We start from the raw sequence: 21,510 nt of genomic DNA, 5'->3' as shown, positions 1-21,510 counted from the left end.
TGAAACTGAAAAGAAAAAAAGAAAAGGGGGAAAAGAGAAAAGGAGCGAGCAGGGGAGCAAAATGGGAACGGAAAATGTTCGGCGTGGAGCTCGGCCCTCAGAGTTTCCATCCTGGCTCCGCGAGCCCAGACGGCGGGGGCCCGGGCTGGGCTGCTGCTCCCTGCCTGGGAAATGCACCCCTCCCGTACCCCCCTAAAAAAAACCCCCAGCCCATGGCAGATGCCCCCCCTCCATCCCCAGCTCTGCTCTGGACCCCAGCCCTGGGATGTGGGGGTCCATATGGGGCGGGATGAGCCACCCAAGAGAGACTCAGCTGTGGGATTTTGGGGTGCAGGTGGATCGGGATGAGCCCCCCAAGAGAGACCCAGCCCTGGAATATGGGGCGTCCATATGGGGTGGGATGAGCCCCCAGGAGGGTCTCAACCCTGGGATGAGGGGGGTCCATATGGGGTGGGATGAGCCCCCCCAAGAGAGACTCAGATCCAGAATTTTGGGGTGCAGGTGGGTCGGGATGAGCCCCCCAGGAGGGTCCCAGCCCTGGGATGTGGGGGCATCTGTATGGGGTGGGATGAGTCCCCCAAGAGAGACTCAGCTCTGGGATTTTGGGGTGCAGATGGGTTGCAATGAGCCCCCCAGGAGGGACCCAGCCCTGGGATGAGGGGGTGCGCTGAGCTCCACACAAGAGACCCAGCGTGGGGTGGGGACTGGAGTGATTGGGACGCAGGGACCACTGTGCCACTGAGCAGAATGAGCTTGCCACCTGCATGTCCCCCCTCCTCAAGCTGGGGGTCCCCACGCCACCCCGGTGGGGACGTTCACCTCCTATTTCGGTGCCCGTCGTGGCGGCGCAGCGTGGCGTTGGCAGCCCAAAGGCCAATTAAGCAATTTGCCCTGCCTACTGGAAATAGCCGGGGCAGTCGCGGCCGTGATTACGGGGTTTTGCCCTGGCTGCCACAATTGAGGGTGCCGGGGCCCCGCCAGCCACCAGGAATAGCCGGGGCGGTGCCGGGCTGCGGGCTGCGGCCGGGGAAACTGAGGCACAGAGTCCCACTGTGTCCCAGCGACATCCCGCGAGGGGATGAGGAAGGGGGAATGAGGGGTTTTGGGGATGAGGAAGGGGGAATGAGGGGTTTTGGGGATGAGCAGAGTGAAGCGATGGGGAAATGCCCCCTCGAAGAGACTTTTTAGGGTGGGGATGGAGGGGGTGTCCCAGTTGGCTTCAAGGATGCTGGGGACACCTGGGTGGCTTGGGAGCAGGAGTGGGGACCTCAGATCCCACCAGGGGGTCAAACACCTGCGTAAGGGCCACCAGCTGCTCCTGGACCCCCGACCCAAGCTGGGATCCATGGGCTGGATGCGCTGGGGGGGACATTGCGGGGCCGGCTGCGGGGAACGGGGGATGGAAGAGAGTGGGGGGGTGAAAAAAAGGGAGTTAATCCGATCCATGTGTCTGCGCTGTCGAGGGGAGTTAACTCACACCAGATGCCGGCGTCTGCTCCAGCTCTTCTCGGCGCAGGCAAACAAACCCCGCGCCCTCCTCCTCCCCAGCCCCAAGTTTCTCTAGGTCCTACAAAAAGGGGACGGGGGTGGTTGGGGGGTGGCTGCCCTCCCCATCCTCAGCTCCCATCCATGGGGCAAGCCGGGCCTTGGATGCGGTCAATGACTTTTTGGGGCATCTGCCAACCCTTCGGGGTGACCGAGGAGCTTTTGGGGTGGCCACGGATCTTTTAGGGTGGCCACCTCCGTCCTGGTGCCACCAGCTGTCACTCCAGTTGGCACCAGTGGAACCAGTCCAGCCTGCACAGGAAAAGGTCTTGGAGCCAGGGTGGGGCTGGCTGGAGGTGACAGCGAGTGACCCCCCCTTGTCCCTGTGTCCCCCAGGAGCAGGATGGTCCCAGGAGGGTCTCACCACCCCGGAGCAGAACCCAGCATCCCGGGATGGGTCCCCATCCCGCCCCCGCAGGAGCCGTCCCAGGCCTACGCTTGGCATCTCCCATTAGGCTTCCTAGGATCCTAATGGCTTTTCCAGGCTTTCTTTTATTATTATACTGCGTATTATTTATTATTTTTTCGAGGAGCGGGATTTCTTCCCTTCCTTCCCAGCCCCCAGCCCCTGCACCAACCCCTCCTGCATTCCTGGGGCGGGCGACCGGGGGCTGATGAGGTGGCACCGTCCCGTTCTCCCCCTCCTTTTTTTTTTTTTCCCTCCTTCTCCATGCATATAAAAAAAAAAAAAATCCAAAAAAACGATGACATTCTTTTCTTTTCTGTCATGCTGCAAAAATTAAAGACACATCTTCAGGCTGGAGCCCGGCCAGGGGTTTTCGAGTCGCTGAGGCAGGATTGGAGGAGCCTTCGCCTGCAACGTGTCTCGGATGCATGGATACAGGGCTTGATCGCCGGCCAGCGGCTCCCTGCGCGCACGCGTGTCCTCGTACATGTGTGTGTGTGTGTGCAGCCGCGCCGATAACTCCTCCCGGGCTGTTTTTTTTCTTTGCATTTAATTGCAGGCTGGAAAAAAAAAAAAAAAAAAAAAAGACCTGGAGAGGTCACCAGTATGAGGGTGGGTGGCTTTTTTTATTTTTTTTTTGCTCTTTCGACGTGTCTCTTCCCCACCCCCAGCCCCGTTATTTCATTGTTAAATTGCTTTGATTCCTCTCTTTTTTTTTGTTTTTCCTGGAAAAGAAAAGTAGAAATAATAAAGAAGTAACCAGGGGGGAGCTCCCGCTCGGACGAGGTTTCCCTCTGCCCAGTGCTCCCAGTGCTCCCACGAGCATGTGAGACCCCGTTAAGGTGGAGAGGAGAGCAGAGGCACGAGGACTGGACCCAGCTCTTTGCCCCCAGCCCTCAGCAAGACCCCAGCCCCATTTTTAACCCCATTCCCTAAAACTCACCCTTTTCAGAGAGGGGGTGACCCCCCCCTCCAGGTGCCACATCTCCCTCGCAGGGCTCCATCCCCCTCCGTCCCCGTGTTCAGCCCTGGGACGTGTGTATATTTTTTGGCGTGTAATTACACCCTCCCCAAATTGCACGGTGGGTTGTGGATCATTGTCAACGGGCTCCTGCTTTTTTTCCAACCAACGTGGCTCCTTCAAATGTGGAAACGGCCGTGGAGGCGCGCCAGGGTTGGGGGGGAGAGAGGGGAGCGGGACGGCGAGTGGGATCGAGGGAAAAAAAGGAAAAAAGATGGAAAGCAGGGGACAAAAAAAAAGCAAACGAGGGGTTTTGTGGAGTTTTGAGGGTGTCTGTGGGTCGGGTCCCCCGTGGGATGCACTGGGGGCCTGGTGCTCATGACCTTGGCCTTTGAGCCGTGTTGGGGTTTGGTAAAACCATCTTGGGGTCCTGGTGGGGCGGCTGGGTGGGCGCTGGGTGCAGGGATGGGTGATGGGATTTGGGGTTCACAGGTGGGGTCAGGCGCTCGCGGTGCCCCCCGACCCCTCGGTGCCGCATCAGGCGTTGCGTGGCACCGGGGTCCCCGAGGTGCCACGTGCCACATCGCTCATCCCCACCCTTCCCAGCCACATCCAGCCCCCCAAACACCTCAAGATGTGCAACACCCCCTCCCCATAAACCCCCAAGCCACCCCTAAGCCCCCATCCCACCCACCCCAGCATCCCTCGCCCACCCACCCCCCAGCCCCACTGCGTGTGCAGGTCTGTGTGTGCGTGTGCAGGGATGAAGCGGGCGGGGAGGGGGGGTTCGAGGGGTGCCCCCCGACTCTCCGGGTGCCGCTGATTGGCCAAGGGGCTGTCCAAAATTCCCCGGTCGCGATGGGTCCCACCTCTCGCCGCTGCCGCATCGTATATAAGGGGAGGCGAAGGAGTGGGCAAGGGCAGTAGGAAGTTTCTGCTGGGGTCTGGGTTTGGAGCTCCAGAAGTCGGATCGGCCCCGTATGACCCCAACCTAAGAACAAAAAGAGACCCCAAAGAGTCTACATGTCTAATATTTAGACATGTTCAGCTTTGTGGATTCTCGGTTACTGCTGTTGATAGCAGCGACTGTACTACTCACCCGTGGGCAAGGAGAAGAAGACAGTAAGTGCTCGGCGATGGTCTCACTGCTGGTGGGATGGGGGGTGGTGGGCAGGGATGGGTCTGGTGGCATCTTCGATGCTTGGTCCTGCTGCCATGGGTTGGGTGAGGATGAAGGGGTGGTTGGCATCTGGAAAAAAAAAGAAATCGAGTTAGGTGAAATTATAGGGGGAAAAAAAAAACCCGAGGAAAAAGTGTGAGGGGATTTGGGGTGGGGGGTGAAGGGTCTTTTTTGGGGGGTTCTGTGCTGGTGTGGAGAGTCGGGGCGCCCTGCCAAGAGTGGGGAGGGAGGGAGCGAGGAAGGGGAGGAGGAGGCAGGGAAAGGGGGGAAAGAGCGCGGGAGAGAGAGCGGCGAGGGGGGGAGAGGAGGGGGGGGCCCAGCTCTGGGCTCTGCAAAAGCCATCAGGAAAGAATTAGAAAAGTCTTGGATGATTCATAAGGAAAATGTTTCGGCAGCCCGTAAAGCCGGGGCTGCCAGACGGCCCAGCTCGGCCACTGCGGGACAGGGATGCGCCCCACGGCCTCCCCGCGGGCACAGGGGATGGGGGGCTTAGCTGGGGTCACCCCCCTGCACCCCACAGGCGAAGGGACGTGGGGGACCCTGGGGAGCCCTTGGTGGTTTGTCATTCGTGGGGCAATAGGTTTTGTGCATTTTTCTTTTCGTTTGGTATTTGATGACATACTTTCTGCATTTTAGACCTTTTACATTCTGCGTTTAGCATTTGAAATCCTGCATTTTGCAGTTCATATTTTTGCTTTTTTCCACCCTCACCGAGGGGCGCTCCAAGGGCCGGGACTGCCCCGCGCCCCCTCCAGGACCCTTCCCTCCACGAGGCAGCCCCAGCCCCTGGCGTGCTGCCCTGCCCTCTCCACGTCACCCTTGCCTGCCTCCTGTCTCCCAGCTCTTACTCCCCTTCCCATCTGGCTCAATCCAGCCCCATCCCGCAGCTGCCTGGATTTAATTTCAACCTTGACACTGGGGCAAATCCACCCGGCTGCTCCTCAGTCCCAGCCATCCCATTCCCACCTTCATCCCCGTCCCATCCCATCCCATCCCATCCCATCCCATCCCATCCCATCCCAATCTCATGTCCATCTCATGCCATCCCATTCCAATCTCATGTCCATCTCATCCCATCCCACACCATCTCATATCCATCACCACGCCATCCCAATCTCATGTCCATCTGATCCCATCCCATTCCATCCCAATCTCACATCCATCCCATCCAATCCCATCCCAATCTCATGTCCATCTGATCCCATCCCAATCTCATGTCCATCCCATCCCGTCCCAATCTCATCCCATCTCATCCCACACCATCTCATATCCACTCCACTCCATCCCATCCCATCCCATCCCATCCCATCCCATCCCATCCCATCCCATCCCAATCTCAATCTCACATTCATCCCATCCCACACCATCTCATATCCATCTCATCCCACACCATCTCATATCCATCCCATCCCACCCCATCCCAATCTCAATCTCATGTCTATCCCATCCCATCTCATCCCATCCCAATCTCAATCTCACGTCCATCCTATCCCATCCCATCCCATCCCATCTCATCTCATCCCATCCCAATCCCAATCTCATGTCCATCCCATCCCATCCCAGGCACCGCCGAGCCCCACTCCAGCCCCCTGCCCTCCGCGGGGGCTTCTCCTCAGCCCCGTCCGCCGCAGGACGCAGCGCCTGGCTGGGGCGTTTTGTTTAAATTCCAGTGTATGTGGGAAGAGTTTATTGTGGAACTTTTCCTGTGTCACTGCGACGGGCTGATGAGAAACAGATGAAGGGAGAGAGGCTGCAGGAGCAACGGGGGGAGCAGAGGGGGGAGAGCAAGAGAAGGGCTGCGTGCGGGGCTGACTCCCTCACGCTTCCCTCCACCCCGTCGCTTTCTCCCAGTCCAAACTGGAAGCTGCGTACAGCATGGACTAACATATAACGACAAGGATGTGTGGAAACCCGAACCCTGCCAGATCTGCGTGTGCGACAGCGGCAGCGTCCTCTGCGACGATGTGATCTGCGAGGACACCTCCTCCGACTGCTCCAATGCCGAGATCCCCTTCGGAGAGTGCTGCCCCGTCTGTCCTGACACCGATGGTACCGTCTCGACCCCCTCGTCCCCAGCCTGGGGGTCCTTGGGGAGCAGCGGGGTGGGACCCTCCCCCGGCTCAGCATCCTTGGGTGTCAGGGTGTCACGTCCTTGACACGGGGTTGGGTGGGATGGTGGGCGATGCTGGGCTCCTCTCAACACGCATCCTTTCTCCCGCAGAGTCCCCTGTCTACTTAGAAAGAACTGGAGTAGAGGTAAGGGCCCCCTTGCCCCTCCAAGACCCCTGACATCCCCCACCTATTTTTGGAGAACCCCTTTTCTAACCCCCCATTCCACCTCTCCCTCGCAGGGTCCCAAGGGAGACACCGGCCCCAAAGGAGACAGGGTGGGTATCACCCCCACAGAGTCCACTGGTCCACCAGGATCTCCATCCCACTGGGACTCACGCTCTTCTTCTCCCCCTCTAGGGACCCCCCGGCCCCCCTGGCAGAGATGGCATCCCTGGACAGCCTGGCCTCCCCGGACCCCCAGGCCCTCCAGGTCCTCCAGGCCTTGGCGGAGTGAGTATGGGGGGGGTCCCGGTAGGGCAGACCCCCATGGGGATGCCCGTGCCCCGCTCACCCCCTGCTCTCCCTCCTGCCCACAGAACTTCGCTCCTCAAATGTCTTATGGCTACGATGAGAAAGCTGGTGGCATGGCCGTGCCCGGACCCATGGTGAGCATCGGGGTGGCACCGGTCCCCGAGGGGGGGACACAGTGGGGACAGGGGGAGGTGTGAAGCCAGGAGAGACACTGGAAGTGGTTCCAGGGCTGGTGATGCTGAGGATGCTGCTGAGTGCTAGGAGGGATGGGGAAGGAGGGTGGTCCTGCAGGTGATGGGGACAAGGATGGGTGGCCATGGGGACAGGGATTGGGTGGTGATGGGGACAGGGATGGGGTGGCCATGGGGACAGGGATTGGGTGGTGATGGAGACAAGGATGGGTGGTGATGGGATGGTACTAGGGTAGCAACGGTGTGGACAGGGATGGGATGGCAGTGGGGACAGGGAATGACTGGTGATGGGGACAAGGATGGGGTGGTGATGGGGACCGGGATGGCAATGGGCACAGGGAATGAGGTGGTGGTGGGGACAGGGGCAGGGAGGTGATGGGGCAGCAATGGGATGGTGCTGGAGTATCGATGGGTAAAGCAATGGGGCAACGGTGGGGACAGGGATGGGGACAAGGTGACATGACAACCACTCATCTCCTCTTTCTCTTTTCCTTGCCAGGGCCCAGCTGGTCCCCGTGGTCTCCCTGGCCCTCCTGGTGCTCCTGTGAGTAACCCCCTCACCCCAACTTTCTGGGAGTTCCCTTGGGTGGGAGAGGCTGGGTGGATGGGAAGGGGTGAGGGCACGATGGGGCATCCCACCCTTCCTGATGAGGGCAGGAACATGATGGGCCATGCGTCCTCGTGCCACCGTGTGGAGCTGCCATTGCCAGGGGGGGCTTCAGGCCCAATCTGCTCATTTTCTAATGTGTCTTTTCCCTTTTTTTTTTTTTTTCTTTTCTTTCCACACCAATTCACAGGGTCCTCAAGGTTTCCAAGGTCCCCCTGGTGAACCTGGAGAGCCTGGTGCTTCTGTGAGTCCTGCCACCTCCTCCTCCAGCCTGACACCCTGTGCAGATGGGGACAAGGCTGCGGGTTCCCAGCCCAGGCCGTGCTGTCCCCTCTCCGGGAATCTTATTTGGGAGCTGTGGGAATGGGGCAACCGGACCCTGCCCAGCCCAGGTGGCAGGTGACAAGGGACAACCGTCACCCACAGCATCCTCATCCCTGCCCTGCCTCTCTCCTAGGGTCCCATGGGTCCCCGTGGTCCTGCTGGCCCCCCTGGCAAGAACGGAGATGATGTAAGTGGCCTCAGGATGGGGTCTCCCCCTGACTTTTGGGGCATGGTGGCCCTGCCAGCCCCCAGGTGAGCAGCAGCCACCCGGCCTGGGAACGTGCCACCAAGCTGGTGTCCTTCTCCTTAGGGTGAAGCTGGAAAGCCTGGTCGTCCTGGAGAGCGTGGTCCCCCTGGTCCCCAGGTGAGATGCTCCCTGCCAGGATGCCCTCCTTGGGTGGGCAAAGAAGGGACACCCCCAGAGTGGCCTTCAAGAATGTGATACCCGCTGTCTGCCCCCCAAGCATCTCCATCACCACCTCTCCTTTTCTCCTAGGGTGCCCGTGGTCTTCCTGGAACCGCTGGTCTGCCAGGCATGAAGGGTCACAGAGTGAGTCCCCCCTCCTGCGCCTGCAAGATTTAGGGGGTGGGGGAGCCCGACCTCCCTGTGAGGTCCCCTCTTGACACCCCCTTTCTCTCTCCTTGCTCTGCAGGGCTTCAGCGGTCTGGATGGTGCCAAGGGTGAGCCTGGTCCTGCTGGCCCCAAGGTGAGGAGTGGTGGATAACATCACCGCTGTCCTCCAGGTAAGGTCCCCATGGAGCAGGTCCCCCAACGCTGTCCTCTCTCCTAGGGCGAGCCCGGCAGCCCCGGTGAGAACGGTGCCCCTGGGCAGATGGTGAGTGTGGGGTCTGGCTTTGGCCACGAAAAAGGGACAGGGATTGGAGGGGCAAGGCTTGATGAGGAACAGCTAATCCTCAGGGATGCTTCCCCAGGGAATGGGGCAAGGAGGGGGGTCAACCCCGTGGAAATGTTGCTGCAGGCAGGAGCAGAAGGAGTGGGGGGACACAGGGATGGGGCGAGGCCACAAATAGGCTCTACTGGTAACCAAAACATGTCTTTTCCCTTCCCCAGGGTCCTCGTGGTCTTCCCGGCGAGAGAGGCCGTCCCGGTCCATCTGGCCCTGCTGTGAGTCTCTGGTTTGGTCAGGGCTCTGCATCCCCTGCCCTGGGATGCAGGGGTGCTGGGGGCACCTCTTATGCCACCAGGCATCGCTAACGGGAGCCTCCTCTCCTGCAGGGTGCTCGTGGTAACGACGGTGCTCCTGGTGCTGCCGGTCCTCCCGTAAGTAACCCCCAAACCTGCTCCCCAGCACCAGCTCCAGCTTCTCCAAAGGCTGAGCCCCTCCTGGCTCCACCACAACCAGGAAATCCTGGCCAGGGGCCAGAGATCTGCTGCCCGGAAAACTTCTCGGCGCCAGATGTGCGAGGTGGGATCTCTCCTCTGACGTGTGCCTTCTCTCCCTTCTAGGGTCCAACTGGCCCCGCTGGTCCCCCTGGCTTCCCTGGTGCTGCTGGTGCTAAGGTAGGACCTGCCTGGCCATCTCCTTCCAGGTGGCATCTCCCAAGCTGGGATAAACTGGTGGAAACTGGGAGCTGGTGAGGGGAGCAAGACTGAGTATCCAGTGGCTTCCAAAATATGGCCCAGAAATGAGAAAACCTAAAGTGCTGCAGGCTCTGGGCTGTCCAGGGCAGGTGGGGACATCCCCAGCCCAGTCCCATGGGCATCTCTCCTGGCTTTGCCCCCGCAGGAAGGGAGCTGCAGGCAGAGGGAGCGTCAGCAACATCAGAGTTTCAAGGCAGACTCTGTGCTCATGGCTCTTCCTCCCTCCTCTTCCTCCCCAGGGTGAAACCGGTCCCCAGGGTGCTCGTGGCAGCGAAGGTCCCCAAGGTGCCCGTGGCGAGCCCGGTCCCCCCGGCCCTGCTGGCGCTGCTGGTCCTGCTGTAAGTGGCATCTGATGCCTCCCTGCCCTTCGGCCTCACCTCTCATCGGCCCTGGTGTAACCCTCCTCCTCTTCTTTCTGCAGGGAAACCCCGGTGCTGATGGTCAACCCGGAGCCAAGGGCGCAACCGTGAGTGTCACTCGCCCCTGACGGGCTCTGATGAAGGTCCGTGCTGCTCCCTCACCGCCTCCTCTGCCTCTCTAGGGTGCTCCTGGCATTGCTGGCGCTCCCGGATTCCCCGGTGCCCGAGGCCCCTCTGGACCCCAGGGTCCCAGCGGCGCCCCTGGTCCCAAGGGTAACAGCGTGAGTATCCTGGGACATCCCCATCCGCCTTCTCCTGGGGTGGGATCTCTTCTCCTTCACCAAGCTGCTGGTCCGCCTGGAGATGTCTCCTCTAGCATCCCCTGTCCTCTCCAGCCCTGCAAGTGCAGGATAGTGTGGGATGGGCTCACAGATGCTGAGCATCCCCCGTTCCTGCTAAGGGGCCAGGCAGGATGTGGCTCAGGGCTCCCTTTGCTCATCAGTGTGGTGTAAAATGGCTTTTCCTCCTTCTTCCACTTCCAGGGTGAACCCGGTGCTCCAGGCAACAAGGGAGACACTGGTGCCAAAGGCGAACCCGTAAGTGACCCCCATCTGTCTCCTTGGGGGCTCAGCCCCTCCTGGCTCCCACACGCCCCATGGATGCTCATCCCTTCACCTCCATCTGCAGGGTCCTGCTGGTGTCCAAGGTCCCCCCGGCCCAGCTGGCGAGGAAGGCAAGAGAGGAGCTCGTGGTGAGCCCGGCCCTGCTGGGCTTCCTGGCCCCGCTGGCGAACGTGTGAGTAGGATCAGTCCCTGTCCTCATCCCCAGCCTCCTGCGTCCTGACATCCTTACAGGTGCTTGGGGCAGGAACCCACTGTGACCACCTCCCCTGCCCCTCGCAATGACCCACCGAGGTCTCCAGTGGAGCAGGGACCCCTGGATGCTCCCACTGGTGGCCAGGTCCAACCTGGGAGCATCCATCCCCTGCATCCCAAACTCCCCAAGCTCACCCCTTGTCTCCACACTCACCTCTCACCTGTCCCCCCTCGCAGGGTGCTCCTGGCAGCCGTGGCTTCCCTGGCGCTGATGGCATCGCTGGTCCCAAGGTAGGTGCCACTTCTCCCTCCTGCCTGTCTGGGCCAGAAAAACATGTCCTCAGTGGGGTGATGGGGACACCGTGTGTGTGTCACCCGTCCCCACATGGTGGCGAAACCAGTTCAGTGCCACCACCACCAAGTGTCCCAGCTCTGGTCCCCATCCCTACATGATGTCCTGCAGCTGGGGTGACCTCTGTCTCCTCTCCCCAGGGTCCCCCAGGCGAGCGTGGTGCCCCCGGCCCCGCTGGCCCCAAAGGATCTCCTGGTGAAGCTGGACGTCCTGGTGAACCTGGTCTCCCCGGTGCCAAGGTGAGCGCAGCAGGGTGAGGAGCCACAAGCCACCGTGCTGGTGTCCCCCCCTGCAGCAATAGACACTATCTCCTGCGCTCTCTGTGGTGGTGAAGATGATGCTCTCCAGGATGCTCTCGTTGGCTGGAGCATCTCCTGGAGCCCTGACCTCCTAACTCGCCTTGCAGGGTCTGACTGGAAGCCCTGGAAGCCCTGGTCCTGATGGCAAGACTGGCCCACCTGTAAGTTGCACCCGCTGATGCCGCGTTGCTTCCCAGCTCTCACGGGCTCTGCTAACGGGACACTCGTTCCCCCCTCCCAATAGGGTCCTGCTGGTCAAGACGGTCGCCCTGGCCCTCCCGGCCCCCCTGGAGCCAGAGGTCAAGCTGGCGTGATGGGTTTCCCTGGTCCCAAAGGTGCTGCGGTGAGTCTGAATGGGAGCCGTAAACCCTGGGAGCTACTGGAGCAGGGGGGCAGAGATGATGCTGCCTGGTGGATGCAGGAGTCCTGGTCCATGAGGGATTCTGGCCCGCTGGCCACTGCCACCACCCAGAAGAGTGGGCTGTGGGCACCCATGGAGCAGGCACCCAATGAATCATAGAATCATAGAATCACCAGGTTGAAAAAGACCCACCGGATCATCAAGTCCAACCATTCCTATCAAATACTAAACCATGTCCCTCAGCACCTCATCCACCCGTCCCTTAAACCCCTCCAGGGAAGGGGATTCAACCCCCTCCCTGGGCAGCCTCTGCCAGTGCCCAATGACCCTTTACATGAAAAATTTTTTCCTTATGTCCAGTCTAAACCCCCTCCAATGGAGCTTGAGGTCATTCCCTCTCGTCCTGTCCCCTGTCACTTGGGAGAAGAGCCCAGCTCCCTCCTCTCAACAACCTCTTTGAGGGGTGGCTTGGGCCACATGTCCCCCCAGGGAGAGCTCTGCTGCTGTGCCTCCAGCCTGCAAAAGCCCACAGGCTCGTGCTCATCGCTGTCAAGGTCCCGTGGGTCTCATCCTGCTCTCTTGCTTTCAGGGTGAGCCCGGCAAACCTGGCGAGAGAGGTGCTCCTGGTCCCCCCGGCGCTGTTGTGAGTATTCGCCAGAGCTCAGCCAGCGTCACCCAGCGTGGGGTGGCAGGAATGGGATGTGGGGCAGCAGGGATGGGGTTGGGGAAGGCTCTAAGGATGAGGATGGCAGGTGGAGGTGGCTGAGACTCCTGTGCCGTGGCTGCCAGCAGCTTTGGAGCATGGACAGCGGGGAGATGACGTGGCTGTGGGCAGCTCTTCCCGTCCTTCGAGGGATGCTGGGGCTGCATCCAGCCTTGCACCCTGTCTGAGGGGGCACCAGGTCCCACGGGGACACCGCTGGGCTGCAGGTTGGGGCCATGCTCTGAGCACCCTCTTCTCCTTCTCCCACAGGGTCCTGCTGGCAAAGATGGTGAAGCTGGTGCCCAAGGTCCTCCTGGCCCCACCGTGAGTATCAGCGAGCCCTTGGCCACAGGTAGCCACACTCGGTCGCTGGAGAAGGGGCTCAGAGGCCGACTGCCCCCACTCACGCTTGTCCCCTCTCCCTCAGGGTCCCGCTGGAGAAAGAGGTGAACAAGGTCCTGCTGGTGCTCCTGGTTTCCAGGTGAGGGATGTCGCCTTCCCTCGCAAGGGGACAGACCAGCCAGGCTAGGGGTGGTGTTGCCCCTTTGGTCACCCACCTCGTGGTCTCTCATGGCTCCTCTTCTCCCTCCCCAGGGTCTGCCGGGTCCCGCTGGCCCCCCCGGTGAGGCTGGCAAGCCCGGTGAGCAGGTGAGTGTGGATAAACACAGCTACGATGCGGGTCCATCCCTGTCCCCCACCATCCCCTCTCTCCCAACCAGGGTTGGGGGCTGCTGATGGGGCCCCCTCAGAGCACAACGTGGCAACGTGCTCTGCGCAGCCTCTACCCTGGGTGCAGCAGGGACCCCAGTCCTGCTCCATCCCCCCAGGACCCCTCCTTGCCCACCCCTGGGGGAACTCAGGGACCCCCTGCCCATCCCCAGGGCCACCCCCTCCCGCACTGACTCTGTCCCCTCTCACCCCAACACAGGGTGTCCCCGGAGATGCTGGTGCTCCCGGTCCCGCTGGTGCCAGGGTAAGTTGAACCCCTCTTGCTCTCAGCTGGTTTTTGGCTCCCCTTGGGTGTCCAGCACCCCCTGACGGCCTTGGCCCCTCTCCTGCCTTCCCTCCCCAGGGTGAGAGAGGCTTCCCCGGAGAACGCGGCGTCCAAGGTCCCCCCGGTCCCCAAGGTCCTCGTGGTGCTAACGGTGCTCCCGGTAACGATGGTGCTAAGGTGGGTGAAGCTCTTGGCTCCTGCAGCCTTGGGTTGTGATGGGTGACAGGTGACTGTCCCCAGCCGGTGGCTCTTGGATGCAGATGCAATCGGGACTGGTTTGGCTTCACCTCCTTTTGCTGGGGGTGGGGAGCGATTTGCTGTGCGGTCGAGGTGTTGGGTTCTCTCTAACACCCACTTTCTCTCCTGCCCAGGGTGATGCTGGTGCTCCCGGTGCCCCCGGTGGCCAAGGGCCCCCAGGTCTGCAGGGAATGCCCGGAGAACGCGGTGCTGCCGGCCTGCCAGGCGCCAAGGGTGACAGAGTATGTGTGCCCCCCAAATTCTGATTATGTCCCCTCCGGTTCTCTGCTCCTGACCATCCCTTTCCCACCCCATCACCCCTTCAGAGCTGGGTGTGCTCTCCTGAGCCAGGCTGGTGGGTGGCAGCTGCGGGAGGGGGTGCTCTGGTGCCACCTCTGTCCCCATCCAAGCGTGGCCCTTGGGGATTGTCCCTCGCCACCAGCTGGGAGCTGAGCTCAGCTCTTCCCCTGGAGCCCGGCAGGAGGAGGATGGTCCTAACCTTTCCCAGTGAGGATGAAGAGCCAGGGATACCTCGATGCTGCTGTGCAAAATGGAAAGGAGAGGGACCCTCCTGGAGGGGACCTCCCCAGGTAACCCACCATCCTCCTCCTCTCCCAGGGTGACCCAGGTCCCAAAGGTGCTGACGGCGCTCCTGGCAAGGATGGTCTCCGAGGTCTGACCGGCCCCATCGGCCCCCCCGGCCCTGCTGGTGCTCCTGGTGACAAGGTAGGGCTGGACCACATGTGTCCACATACCCATTGCCACCTCCATGCACAACCTTGACCTGTATTTTTGGTTTTCCTCCCCTTTTCCAGGGTGAAGCTGGTCCTCCCGGCCCTGCTGGTCCCACTGGTGCCCGTGGTGCTCCCGTAAGTGTCCCCCCACCCTGGCTGATGGTCCTGCCACAGGTGGCTCTCCTTTGGTGGCCACTCCTGGCTTGAGGTGACACCGTTCTTGCCATCTCTCCTAGGGTGACCGCGGCGAGCCCGGCCCTCCCGGTCCTGCTGGATTTGCTGGTCCCCCTGTAAGTGCGATGGCCTCGCTCCTCCCTGCTCTGGAGGCCTGATTCTGATCTGCTGGGGCATCTCTGTGCCCTCCACTCTGGCTCACTGAGTTCTGCTCCCCCGCAGGGTGCTGATGGCCAGCCTGGTGCTAAAGGTGAAGCTGGTGATGCTGGACCCAAGGGTGATGCTGGTCCCCCCGGCCCTGCTGGCCCCACTGGTGCTCCTGGCCCTGCTGTAAGTTGTCCCCCCACCCCAAACCCAACCGTGACCTGCTCAGGGTCCAGCCCCACAGCACAGCTCACCCCTCTCCTCCTCTTCCTCCTCCACAGGGCGCTGTTGGTGCTCCTGGTCCCAAAGGTGCTCGCGGTAGCGCTGGACCCCCTGTAAGTACCAGGTTTAGGATGGGGAGGGGGTCTGGGGACTCCAGGATATCCCCTCATACACGAACCCCGGGTGGTTTGACCCCCTTCTGTGATCCATCCTGACGCCATGGGGCAGAGGGAGCTGCGGGTGTTTCCAACCCTGCACCCCCAAAACCATCTGAGGGGAACGGCATCAACCGGGGGATGGAGCAGAGGGGAAAAGGCAGGGTTTGCCGTTACCCCCACCCCAAATGAGCCCTGGACAGATGCTTCCCTCCTGGCCACCAGCCCCGGGGCTCCCTGTGGTGCCCCCGCCCCGGCCCAGCTCCATCGGAGTGGCGGTGATGCCTGGATGTGGCCCCTGCTGACCAGTTTCCTCCCCTCTAGGGTGCTACTGGTTTCCCTGGTGCTGCTGGAAGAGTTGGTCCCCCCGGCCCCTCTGTGAGTACCTGCGCTGGGGCGAGATGCGGGGGGCTGAGAGGGTGGTGATGGAGGGGGGGGACACGGGATGGGAGGTGCTGGGCACCCCTCCAGGCAGCTCTGCGTGGCCACCCTGTCCCAGTTGGCACTGGGCTCCCCTGGCCGCCCTTCAGCTGGCAGCTGGGGGGGTCCTGACGGCATCACCTCCCCCTCGCCCAGGGAAACATCGGTCTCCCCGGCCCTCCCGGCCCCGCTGGGAAGGAAGGTGGCAAAGGACCCCGCGGTGAAACCGGCCCCGCTGGCCGCCCCGGTGAGCCTGGCCCTGCTGGACCCCCCGGCCCCCCTGGCGAGAAAGGATCTCCTGGCGCTGACGGCCCCATCGTAAGTGCCCCCCCAGCCAGACACCCTCTGCGGAGCCAGGGACGCTGGGCAGCATCGCTGCCCCCAGCCTCGCATCCCTCGCCATCCCCTCCATCGCCCCCACCCTGAGGTGCCGCTTGTCCCCACAGGGCGCTCCTGGCACCCCCGGACCCCAAGGTATCGCCGGCCAGCGCGGTGTCGTCGGTCTTCCCGGACAGAGAGGCGAGAGAGGCTTCCCAGGTCTTCCTGGCCCCTCTGTGAGTACAGTGGGGGCTGAGATGATGCTGGGACCCCCCCAGGGTTTGACTCACCCGTATGTGGTGTCCGACACCTCCTGTCCTCTCTCCTCCACAGGGTGAACCTGGCAAGCAAGGTCCCTCTGGTTCCCCTGGCGAGCGGGGTCCTCCCGGCCCCATGGGCCCCCCTGGCTTGGCCGGACCCCCCGGTGAAGCTGGACGTGAGGTGAGCAGCCGTGGGCGACCACTGGGGTTTGAGGGGAGCAGATCCCCCGATGCCAGCGTTGTGTTTGCTGTGCTGAGGACTGTCCAACTCGTGGCACTCACAGATGTTGCCGCAGCCAACGGGCTGAGTGGAGATGGTGCCATCCAGGCTCTCGTTAGCCCCTGACTGTCCTAACGAGGGGGTCTTTGCTCCTCCACAGGGCGCTCCCGGTGCTGAAGGTGCCCCTGGTCGTGATGGTGCTGCTGGTCCCAAGGTGAGTGGGCTGGGGAGAGGGCTGTGGGAGGGGGTGATGGGGCAGCACTGGCTCACTCTGACTGCTCCTCCTCCTTTTCTTCCTCCTCTTCCATCTCTTCCTCCTCCTCACAGGGTGACCGTGGTGAGACTGGCCCTGCTGGCCCCCCTGGTGCTCCTGGTGCCCCCGGTGCCCCTGGCCCCGTTGGTCCTGCTGGCAAGAACGGAGACCGCGGTGAGACCGTAAGTGATGCTCAACTCAGCGCACCCAACCTCACCTGCCCCCAGCTCAGCCACTTACAGAGCAAGGACTGAGCCTGCAAACCCGCACGAGGGAGCTTCCCTGGGAAGACACACATCCCACCACCCTGCTCGGGTGATACTTCCCCCTGACAGGGGCAGCAGAAGGTGGAGGATGCTCTAACCTGTCCCCTTCTCTCCTTCCCAGGGTCCCCAAGGTCCTGCCGGCCCCCCTGGCCCTGCTGGTGCTCGTGGTCCTGCTGTGAGTTGATGTTCTCCTCCATCCTCCTTGCTGCTTCTGCATCCCTGTTGTCACAGGGACAGTAGCTGCCCTGGACCCCGCTCAACACATCTTCCTCCTCCAGGGTCCCCAAGGTCCTCGTGGTGACAAAGGTGAAGCCGGTGAACAGGGTGACAGAGGCATGAAGGGTCACAGAGGCTTCTCTGGTCTCCAGGGTCCACCTGGTCCTCCTGTAAGTCCCGTGGGGTGACGGTGGGTGCTGCCACATGTCCCGGGAGCAGAGCAGGATGCTGATGGGACCTTTTCTTGTTCTTTGCTTTGCACAGGGCTCTCCTGGTGAACAAGGTCCTTCTGGTGCATCTGGTCCTGCTGGTCCAAGAGTAAGTTCCCAGCTGAGCCACGACCTTCATCCAGGGCTGGAGCATCCTCGGGGGAGCCAGGGGAGAGGGTCCCCACCGCAGGGCTGTGTCCTGCTGGCACTGGGTTTCTCACGGGGACATGGATTGGGGCTGAAGGGGATGACTCTGCCCAGGCAAGGTGGCCACGCTCACCCCTTCTCCTCTCCCGCAGGGTCCTCCTGGCTCCGCTGGTGCTGCCGGCAAAGACGGTCTCAACGGGCTGCCCGGCCCCATCGGCCCCCCTGGCCCCCGCGGTCGCACTGGTGACGTTGGCCCTGCTGTACGTATCGGCCCCTCTGCCTCCGCCCGCCCAGAGCCAGTTGCCTTCATCGCCTGCTCACCATCCTCCTCCTCCTCCCACAGGGTCCCCCCGGCCCACCTGGCCCCCCTGGTCCCCCCGGACCCCCCAGCGGCGGCTTCGACTTCAGCTTCCTGCCCCAGCCACCCCAGGAGAAGGCCCACGACGGCGGGCGCTACTACAGAGCTGATGACGCCAACGTGATGCGCGACCGGGACCTGGAGGTTGACACCACCCTCAAGAGCCTGAGCCAACAGATCGAGAACATCCGCAGCCCAGAGGGAACCCGCAAAAACCCTGCCCGTACCTGCCGGGACCTGAAGATGTGCCACGGCGACTGGAAGAGCGGTCAGTGTCCCCCTTCCCTCTGGGATGCTTTCACCTTCATCCCTCTGTCCCCTCCACCTGCTCCTCACCTCTATGCTTCGTCCACCCCTCCCAGTTAATCCTCACCTTCATTCCTCCGTTCTGGCTCTCATGGCTGCTCCCACCTCCATTCTCTACTTCTGGTGGCTGCCCCTCACCTCCAACCCTCTTACCTGCTCCTCACCTTTGAATCATAGAATCATAGAATCACTAGGTTGGAAAAGATCATCGAGTCCAACCATTCCCATCAATCACTAAACCATGTCCCTCAGCGCCTCGTCCACCTGTCCCTTAAATACCTCCAGGGAAGGTGACTCAACCCCCTCCCTGGGCAGCCTCTGCCAGGGACCAATCACCCTTCCCGTGAAAAATTTTTCACTGATGTCCAGTCTAAACCTCCCCTGGTGGAGCTTGAGGCCATTCCCTCTCATCCTGTCCCCTGTCCCTTGGGAGAAGAGCCCAGCTCCCTCCTCTCCACAACCTCCTTTCAGGGAGTTGGAGAGAGCAGTGAGGTCTCCCTTTGTCTTCCATCCGTCCCTTCATCCTCTATTTTTCACAGTTGCTCCTCAATTCCTTCCTCTGTTCCCCATGTCTGTTGCTCCACTCCATGCTCCATACACCAGATCCCTGATCACTTTCCTCCTCCACCTCTTGTGGCTGCTCCTTGCCTCCCCCTCCATCTGTCACAGCTTTCCCTCACCTATCTCTCCATCCTCCATCCCTCCCACCTGCTCCTCACCCCATCCTCCGTCCGCCCTTCGCAGCTACCTGCCTGCCCCCTCCCTGATCCCCCTCCTTCCTTCTTCTCCACAGGTGAATACTGGATCGACCCCAACCAAGGCTGCAACCTGGATGCCATCAAAGTCTACTGTAACATGGAGACGGGCGAGACATGCGTCTACCCGACCCAGGCCACCATTGCCCAGAAGAACTGGTACCTCAGCAAGAACCCCAAGGAGAAGAAGCACGTCTGGTTCGGCGAGACGATGAGCGACGGCTTCCAGGTAAGCAAAAGGATGATGAGGGGAGACGACAGGGGTGGACAAACGGCTTGTGCGGTGCCTAACAACCCTTCTCCAACAGTTTGAGTACGGTGGTGAGGGCTCCAACCCCGCCGACGTCGCCATCCAGCTGACCTTCCTCCGCCTGATGTCCACCGAGGCCTCCCAGAACATCACCTACCACTGCAAGAACAGCGTCGCCTACATGGACCAGGACACCGGCAACTTGAAGAAGGCTCTTCTCCTCCAAGGAGCCAACGAGATCGAGATCAGGGCTGAGGGCAACAGCCGCTTCACCTACGGCGTCACCGAGGACGGCTGCACGGTGAGTGGTCTGGGTCCACGGTCCTTGGTCGTGGTGGTCGGTGGGGTTGATGGGGACGTGTTATGAGGATGGGGCTGATTCTGATTCCCTGCAGAGTCACACCGGCGCTTGGGGCAAGACAGTCATCGAGTACAAGACGACGAAGACCTCTCGCCTGCCCATCATCGATTTGGCTCCCATGGACGTTGGCGCTCCAGACCAGGAATTCGGCATCAAGATCGGCCCCGTCTGCTTCTTGTAAACTGGACGCCCCACGCGTGACAGGAGAGAGTAATAATAATAATAATAATAATAAAAAAAAAACAGCCAAAAAAAAAGGAGAAAATTTTCACATGGACTTGAATTTGTGTCGGTTTCTGTCCAGCGCCTCCGAACCATTCGCGTTGCCGGAAAAGAAAAACCAAAAAAATCTCCCCAGAAAAGCATTAAACAGAAAAAAAATAATAAAAAATAAATGACTTTTTCAAACAATATCAGTGGGAAGTGGGTTCGCTTGCTTGCCCCCCTCTCCCCACGGGGTCGGGCGCAGCTTGGCTCCCCGAATGCACCCGTGCCGACCCCCGGTGCCGAGCCCCTCACTCGCTCCTCTGCTTCTCGCATCTCATGAGCACATGAATTTTTAGCTGCAAGGAAGATGTTTGACCCACTCTAACCCACTTTGTGTTGTCGCCCTCTTTCCCCCCACCCTCTGGTTTTGGTTTATTTTCCCTCTTTTCTCTCACTCAGGCAGCGAACCCCGATCCCCCAGCGCATCGGGAGCCGCTGCCGCCGCAGAGCAGACCCTCACTCCCTTGCTGGAAGGCTACCTCACCGCTGCGCTTTGGGTTTTGATTCCTTTTTGTTCATTTTGGGGTTATTTTTTTGTTCCTTTTCCAGTAGTTCTAGCTCCGTTTGGGGTTTTTCAGCCGTGCCGGGACTTTCCTGCCAGGTTCAGAGCAAAGGTGCTAATTTTTTTTCTCTTATAACCCCCCCCTCCCTCTGTTTTGTTGCTCTGTTGATCCCTCGTTTGTGTTTTCCTCCGTTCAGGGTCCCTCGGGCCTCGCTGGGGTTTCTTCCCTGCAGGATTTTTACCCTGCAGGGGTGTTTTATAATCTTTTATTTTGGTCCCGCACCACCCGAGTCTGGGACCGCCTGGTGCTACAGCCTCCGCTGAGGCAATTCAGCTTCATTTAGTTGAATTTCTCCCTATTTTGTTGATTTTCCTCTCGCTTTCCTTCGCTGCCCAGCTCCACTTGTGAATTTTCTAAAGGTGCTATTTACCCCATCCTCAAGCAAATCTCAGAGCAAACGCAACGCAGAACCCAAAGAACTAAAAGCCTCGAAAGAGGAGAACAGCCCCGCTTTCCAGGTGGAACTTCAACTCTGCTTTCATCCATCTTCCAGCAGCTTTTTCTCTCTCCATGCATCATCCATCCATGCATCCCATCCCTCCCTCCACCTCTCCATCCCTGCATCCCTGTCCTGGCACCGAGAGGCGCGAACCCACCCCACCATCCCGGCGAACGCTCCGGGCTCCGAACCGAGTTCGTGTGTGTATAAAATAATTAGAAATTGTGGGTTATTTGGGTTTTTTTTTTTTTTAATTATTTTTTTTCTGACTGCTGAAATAAAGCATGTGAAACGATCCAACAAACCTGAGGTGCTCTGCGCCGGCGGCTCTTGCTCTCGGGGTGCGGGGGGTCCTGGGTGGATGGGGGGGTCGCTGGGGTTGGGAGTCCCTCGTCCTGCTCTTGTCCCTTCTGCTCCCTCTGAGTGTCTGCGCTTGGGTTCTCTCCGTCCTCCCACCCCAATGCATCCCCCCCCTCCTCCTCCTCCTCGCTCAGCCCCCCTTGCCCATCGGGGGGTGGGGAGGAAGGAAGGGGGGAGCCCTCCCCCCCTCAGCCACGAGCTGAATGGTGAAGGGGACTTTGTTGTGCGTCGCCTCCCCAAACTGGAGAAGAAGAGGAGGGGGATGTGGAGGGGCAGCAGGAGGAGGGGGTTGGGGGGCACTCGGGCTGTGCCAGGCTGAGTGCAGGGTGCTCCCTCCCAAAGGGAGATGTGGGGAGGGACTGAGGGCATGGAGAGGGACACAGAAATTGGGGAGCGGGGGAGTCGTGCTCATCCTGGGCTGCAGGAGGGGTGCATGGTGCTGCGGTGCATGTGCCGCGATGCGTGTGCCATGGTGCATGTGCCATGGTGCATATGCCACGATACGTGTGCCACAACACACGCCCATGTGCCACAAGCCCCCTGTGCCCCAGTGTGTGCCCCCCACCCCGTGCCAGTGCCATCCAGCCCCAAAA

At 60.9% G+C, this 21,510-nt stretch overlaps 1 protein-coding gene across 1 annotated transcript; it reads left to right on the top strand.

Moving 5' to 3' along the window:
• Nucleotides 1-3,724: 3,724 nt before the first annotated feature.
• On the top strand, nt 3,725-19,732 carry COL1A1 (collagen type I alpha 1 chain). The gene is made up of 51 exons (XM_069877255.1): nt 3,725-4,034; nt 5,944-6,141; nt 6,314-6,348; nt 6,444-6,479; nt 6,562-6,654; nt 6,741-6,809; nt 7,366-7,410; nt 7,664-7,717; nt 7,931-7,984; nt 8,108-8,161; nt 8,294-8,347; nt 8,451-8,504; nt 8,589-8,633; nt 8,870-8,923; nt 9,035-9,079; nt 9,266-9,319; nt 9,640-9,738; nt 9,822-9,866; nt 9,942-10,040; nt 10,302-10,355; nt 10,447-10,554; nt 10,812-10,865; nt 11,067-11,165; nt 11,333-11,386; nt 11,470-11,568; nt 12,176-12,229; nt 12,560-12,613; nt 12,717-12,770; nt 12,884-12,937; nt 13,218-13,262; nt 13,362-13,460; nt 13,655-13,762; nt 14,139-14,246; nt 14,336-14,389; nt 14,491-14,544; nt 14,651-14,758; nt 14,854-14,907; nt 15,274-15,327; nt 15,526-15,687; nt 15,816-15,923; nt 16,021-16,128; nt 16,328-16,381; nt 16,495-16,602; nt 16,808-16,861; nt 16,965-17,072; nt 17,167-17,220; nt 17,411-17,518; nt 17,602-17,884; nt 18,716-18,906; nt 18,986-19,228; nt 19,323-19,732. Exons 1-51 carry the CDS (start codon nt 3,953-3,955, stop codon nt 19,467-19,469), a joined length of 4,365 nt encoding a protein of 1,454 aa, XP_069733356.1. The 5' UTR covers nt 3,725-3,952; the 3' UTR covers nt 19,470-19,732.
• Nucleotides 19,733-21,510: the final 1,778 nt, after the last annotated feature.

This window comes from Phaenicophaeus curvirostris, chromosome 26 (assembly GCF_032191515.1).
Source record: "Phaenicophaeus curvirostris isolate KB17595 chromosome 26, BPBGC_Pcur_1.0, whole genome shotgun sequence".
In the NCBI taxonomy this organism is placed as follows: Eukaryota; Metazoa; Chordata; class Aves; order Cuculiformes; family Cuculidae; genus Phaenicophaeus; species Phaenicophaeus curvirostris.
The sequence above is the reverse complement of the archived record's forward strand: the minus strand, read 5'-3'. Positions and strand labels throughout refer to the sequence as shown.